This window comes from Macaca thibetana, chromosome 20, assembly GCF_024542745.1.
Source record: "Macaca thibetana thibetana isolate TM-01 chromosome 20, ASM2454274v1, whole genome shotgun sequence".
Taxonomy (NCBI): Eukaryota; Metazoa; Chordata; class Mammalia; order Primates; family Cercopithecidae; genus Macaca; species Macaca thibetana.
This window is the reverse complement of record NC_065597.1, coordinates 28834946-28841065: the sequence shown is the minus strand read 5'-3', so window position 1 is coordinate 28841065 and position 6120 is coordinate 28834946. Positions and strand designations below refer to the sequence as shown.

Genomic DNA, 6120 nt, shown 5'->3' with positions numbered 1-6120 from the left:
CAGTGCTGGCAGGAGGCCCCTCTCCGCCAGCCATCTCTGCTCCTCTCAGCACACGGGCTCCATGTAAAGATGTGTTCTCTTCTCCAGACAGGGTCTGCAGTTTGGGAACTGGTCTTGGGTGGGACAGGTAACAGGATAAGTCCTGGAGACAGCCTGCCGGGGGCCAGGATGATGCTCGTAAGACCACCGCTTTGACATTGGCCTTGTGACTACTTTTTAGATAAAAGAGCTGTGAGTAGCCAGGGAGCTCAGCAGGCCACAAGCAGTCCAAGGGAGACGGGGCAAGCACCCACACCTCAGTCAGAGCTCAGAGTGGGGCTGTCCTCCCTGAGCTGGTGGCCCTCACCCTAGCCAATGTGACAACTGCAGGGAGGGAGGTACAGCCCCAGAAGAAAAGTGGTTCATAGACCGGGCGCAGTGGCTCACACCTGTAATCCCAGCACTTTGGGAGACCAAGGCGGGCAGATCATCTGAGGTCAGGCATTCAAGACCAGCCTGGCCAACATGGTGATACCCCGTCTCTACTAAAAAATACTAAAATTAGCCGGTCATGGTGGTGGGCACCTGTAATCCCAGCTACTCGGGAGGCTGAGGCAGGAGAATCGCTTAAACCGGGGAAGTGGAGGTTGCAGTGAGCCAAGATCGTGCTGTTGCACTCCAACCTGGGCGACAAGAGCAAGACTTTGTCTCCCAAAAAAAAAAAAAGGGTTGTGGTAACTCCTGCCGGTGTGCCTACAGGAGTATGAGATTTTACTTACATAACGATCTCTTGCCAAAAACCTCAAATTTCCTACATCAAGGGATTCTACATTTTCAGTCTTTATATAATATCCCCTTACACAATTTAAGATACTAGATTTTTGCCATTTCATTTGCACCCAAAATATATTAACTCCAGACCCTTGGGAGAAACCTATTGTTTTAATTAGCTTTCATTTAGGTATCATTAAAGAACTGATCACAAAGGGTTTCAGGTAAACTGGTCATTTTATTAGCAGTAGTACTGTTTGGCATAACAGGTTTCCAGTAAATAGGCATGGAGTTGCATGGAGGTGACAGAGGCAGGCGCAGGCCAGCTTCACTCACTTCTTCCACTCGTTCTTTTCGTAGTCCCACTTGGAGGCTAAGCCCTGGATGGGGTTCACCTTCATGTCCAGCATCCTCTTGGTCTGCATGGCCACCCACTCTTTGTCAAAGGTTTGCGGGAGGGGGCCGTACACTACGGTGGGAGACAGGTTATGGGCAAGGTGTCAACAGGTTGTTTCTACGCCAAACCCTTACACACATTAAATCCTCCCAACATACCAGCCACTAGATCAGCAGAGCCACCTACCACTCAACACCCGCTCAAACACACGGTTTCTGACAACTGGCAACCACTGACATTTTAAAATTATCCCTTTGTTTGTAAAAGGTAGCAACAAAAAAAGCTAAAAGCAGAAGGTCCTCTCTAAAGGCGATGGATAACAAGATCTAACAAACAGAGCCCGAGGTGACCTGGAAGATCAAATCGATTCGGGTCTGTTATTAACCCACATCCACATTCAAACCAAAAGTACGAGAATATACCTATTCAGAATGCAAAAATGCCTGTTCTGCCTGGACAGAGAGAACCTCGGGGAAGAGTCGCTACCACGAGCAAACAACTCAGCAATGCCCACACCCCAACGGTCAGGTCGGGACCCCCAGATGCCGGCTGCTGAGATGCGGTCCTCACAGCAGTCGAGACGGTCATTAAAGGAGTCCCCTTCTCCGTGCTCGAACCTTCACGAGGTCATCTTTTGCTAAGTGACTGGTGAGCACATAAACCGCTACTGAAAACATGGTGCGCTGTCCAAAGTAGTCAAGGTATTTCACCACCCAACATGCATAGTCAACTCTGAATAATCAGATGCTGGCTTATAAACTAACCTCCCACCACTTCAGTTCTCCAGGTCACCAAGGCCTGGAGAACAATCCTGAGATGCACTCTGGAATGGAGTCCCTATCTCATGGCCTCAAAGTGTGGAGGTCCCCCACAGCCCACCACTGGGCACTGCAGGCTGGAGCCCCAGTCCAGGCGCCCATGCCTTCCTCCCTCTCTACTCACCATAGAGCTTCTCCCACATGATAACGAGCGCGGTGAGGCCGATGAAGAACATGGCAGTGCCCACAACCGTCTTCCACTCATTCGAGCGCCTGTTCATCTCAGCAAAGCTCTCCTTGAACTTAATGCGATACACTGGGGGCAGAGAGGACAGCCGTTTATGGGCACAAAGGTCAGCAGCTCCCTCCTCTGCAATGTTCAACCACTTCTCCCCAAAACCACACTTGTGAGGGAGGAAACACAGAGCTGAAGGATACACCAACCCGGGCCACATCATGGGCATGCACATACGTGCGCACACATGCCCAGGCAGGCATGTGACGGGGAAAGGAAGGAAGAAAATACATGGAGTTTGCTTTAGGTGGAAATTAAAACTGCAAAATTGTTTCTTACTTGAATTACAGTGTTAGGGTCTATTTAATCTCATTATTTTAATGCCCCTTTCATACCAAACAGTATGCATTTTGCTGAGTTTCTTTCAATAATTTACAGTAAACAATGTCTTACCCAGCAGATATGCTGAGAGGCTACCTCCACTCAGCACAGAGAAGGGGGCCTAGCAAAAGATCCCATCAGCTGGCAGAGCACAAAAACTGGGGCCCTGGGACAGTGACCCCGAAACCGAGCAGAGCAGCCCTCCTGTGCAAGACTGTTCTCTAGACAGTAGGCCCAGAAGTGAGCAGAGGCTCTCACACACACACTTCCCAGAGCTGCTGGGCGCGCCTGTGAGTTCCCTCAATACCCACACTCGACTTTCTCATCCATGGAGAGGCTGCTCCAGGACGCCTTCTCCTTCTCCTTCAAGGCCTTCTGGCTGGCAGACAGGTGCTTGACATGGGCCACGTCCGGCAAGGGATAGTCACGCCGATCCACATAAGCTGGGAGCATAAAGTCTTCGCTCTTCACAACACTTTCTGAAAAACACATTGAATACATCTTTGAAAATCCATGTAGGTTGAGAGTCACGCACAAGGTGATACTTCTAAAAACCGAAACACACACACGTGTGCACACCTTGAAACCCTGGGTCATCTCAGGGGGTCACAGCCACTGTTTAAACAGCTGCAGGAGTGTGGTGGAGGCAGAACAGAAGCACTTCTCATCACAGCCAACAAAAACCCACCGGGGCAACTGCTAATGAATCCTGGGGCCAAGGTGCCCAGGAAGGTGCACTTCCTACATTAACAGTTACCTACAGGGCCAGGCGCGGTGGCTCATGCCTGTAATCCTAGCACTTTGGGAGGCCGAGGCTGGCGGATCATGAGGTCAGGAGATCAAGACCATCCTGGCTAATATGGTGAAACCCTGTCTCTACTAAAAATACAAAAAATTAGCCGGGCATGGTGGCACACACCTATAGTCCCAGCTACTCGGAAGGCTGAGGCAGAAGAATTGCTTGAACCCGGGAGGCAGAGGTTGCAGTGAGCTGAGATCGCACCACTGCACTCCAGCCTGGCGACAGAGCGAGACTTCATTTCAAAATAAAAAATAATAATAAAAATAAAAAACAGCTACCTGCAGACGTGGGCCAAGGCCTTCAGGGCTCCCTGAACAGGAGACTGGACAAAATGAAAGCCTATCTGCAAGGGACTCAAACTAATGAGGAAGAACAAAAACAATAAAACATTGAAAGCGTTTCAAGTTCAAAAACAAAGACACGGCCGGGCGCGGTGGCTCAAGCCTGTAATCCCAGCACTTTGGGAGGCCGAGACGGGCGGATCACGAGGTCAGGAGATCAAGACCATCCTGGCTAACACGGTGAAACCCCGTCTCTACTAAAAAAAATAAAAAAACTAGCCTGGGCGAGGTGGCAGGCGCCTGTAGTCCCAGCTACTCGGGAGGCTGAGGCAGGAGAATGGCGTAAACTTGGGCGGCGGAGCTTGCAGTGAGCTGAGATCCGGCCACTGCACTCCAGCTTGGGCGACAGAGCGAGACTCCGTCTCAAAAAAAAAAAAAAAAAAAAAAAAAACAAAACAAAGACACGTGAAAAGATAACCATGACAGCACCGTTCCAGGGAACCTGTGTCCAACCAGGACTGAGTGAGAAATCGTGCTAGCTCTTAGGAATGAGAATCATGCAGCCATTCATTCAAAACATATTTACCAAGCACCCTCTACAGGCAAGGCAGGGTTCTAGAGATGTGGGATCATCAGATCATCAGTGAACAAATTAATCATTCCTGCCTAGTGGCACTTACAGTTCTAAAAGTGGAGAACAAACAATAAACATAACAAATGTGCAAATCACATGTTTGGAAAAAGTACTCTGGGGAAAGAGTAGAGCAGGAGGTCATCAGGAATGTGTGGATGGCAGGAAACAAGGGGCAACGTCCACAGGATGAGGCCGACCTAGGAGCCCGAATGCAGAGGGAGCGTGCACTCAGGAGTCACAGAGCACGGGCAATATCGTGCGCTTCTCCTTTCTGGAAATCATGTGCACATACTCACATACACGCAATGAAACACACAAAACTAACAAGGCAAGCCACAAACTATTACACGTAGGAGGCAGGAAGATCTGAGTGAGGATTTCTGCTCTATCTGCTTCTGATATTTTAGTGCCTTCAAAGCAACAGGTATCATGAGGGAAAAAGTTCAGAAATCAGAAAGGTAAGGAATAGCTTGGTTGTACTGAGAGTCATCCCACTGTTAGAAGCTGTTTCTCCAATTCTGTCCTACATCTGCAAGAACTCTTTGTGTTACACACTAGTCTAGAGGTACAATGCCCACAACAATGCTTCAACTCCATTAGCTCAGTCCCAGGGACTAAAATCTCCCAAATCATGTGAACAGTAAATCAACATTCAGCTTTAAGCAAAGTCATATATAGAGTTCTCTACACGTTTATCTTAGCCATGCAAATGACTAGTGTACTTACAAACTTATACTTGACACCTCATCCCAAAACTGAGGTGGGATTTGAGGGACATGAGGTGGAAATGGCCTGAATTACTTTCCAATTTTAAAACCCTAATTCTATGAAAATGATGAGTGAACTATAAAGAACAGTTGTATACTGAATATTTTTATCAAGTTCAGCACCCCCCAGAGGTTTCTAAAGTTTAAAACAGCTTACACAAGAGTTATTAAAAATAAATGTAAATATGGGTGAGGAGAATGTTCTAGAATCGACTGTGGTGCTAATGACAAAACTCATTATATGAATATACTAAAAACCACTGGAGCATACACTTTAAATGGGTGACTGTTATATGAATTACATCTTGTAAAGCTGTTGTAAATACCATGACAAGGAGACTGGGGGGTAGGAAAGCTATTATAAGGATGTAAACCTTCAAAACCTTGGTGCATGCAAACCTTAAAATTGCATCTTCCAGAATAATGACCAATTCATGGTTTCAGGGGTTCTTCAGAGCTTCAGGCCTGGTCCCCCAGCAATTAAGGGAAAAGCAATGGTTAATATACCAAACATTTCTTCTAAAGAGAGAGAAAAACAGACTCCAGATTCTAATGAATGTTTGTCACTGCTTCAACATGGACGGATTTCTGCTGAGCCTCTCCTAGGGAGATGTGGTATATCTGGGCGCCCCTCACTCAGGTGCATCACCACGCAAATATCCCAACTGACTTCAGTGACAGCTGATGGTATTCTAGACTGCTTTAATATCTTAGGTTGAGAACAGTTTCATGTATTATTCATGTGTGACTTACATAAGTTAAAAGTTAACAGACGCCAGGCGCAGTGGCTCAAGCCTGTAATCCCAGCACTTTGGGAGGCTGAGACAGGCGGATCACGAGGTCAGGAGATCGAGACCATCCTGGCTAACACAGTGAAACCCCGTCTCTACTAAAAAATACAAAAAACTAGACGGGCGAGTTGGCGGGCACCTGTAGTCCCAGCTACTCGGGAGGCTGAGGCAGGAGAATGGCGTGAACCCAGGAGGCGGAGCTTGCTGTGAGCTGAGATCGCGCCACTGCACTCCAGCCTGGGCGACAGAGCGAGACTCTGTCTCAAAAAAAAAAAAAAAAAAAAGAAAAAAAGAAAAAAAAAAAGTTAACAGACAAGACTTGTC

General features: G+C 47.7%; 1 protein-coding gene across 12 annotated transcripts in view; it reads right to left on the bottom strand.

The window, feature by feature from the left end:
- Positions 1-968: 968 nt before the first annotated feature.
- LOC126944333 (cytochrome c oxidase subunit 4 isoform 1, mitochondrial) overlaps positions 969-6120 on the bottom strand; it is a 327288-nt gene continuing 322136 nt past the window's right edge. For 11 of the 12 annotated variants that reach the window (XM_050773753.1, XM_050773754.1, XM_050773761.1 and 8 more), the window contains exons 3-5: positions 2833-3000; positions 2090-2221; positions 969-1219 (exon numbers count right to left, since the gene is read on the bottom strand). In XM_050773753.1, coding sequence (XP_050629710.1) covers positions 1083-1219; positions 2090-2221; positions 2833-3000 — 437 coding nt within the window. In that variant the 3' untranslated portion in view covers positions 969-1082. Of the gene's footprint in view, positions 1220-2089; positions 2222-2832; positions 3001-5404; positions 5471-6120 lie in introns of all 12 variants that reach the window. The other variant, XM_050773760.1, reaches the window with a different exon arrangement.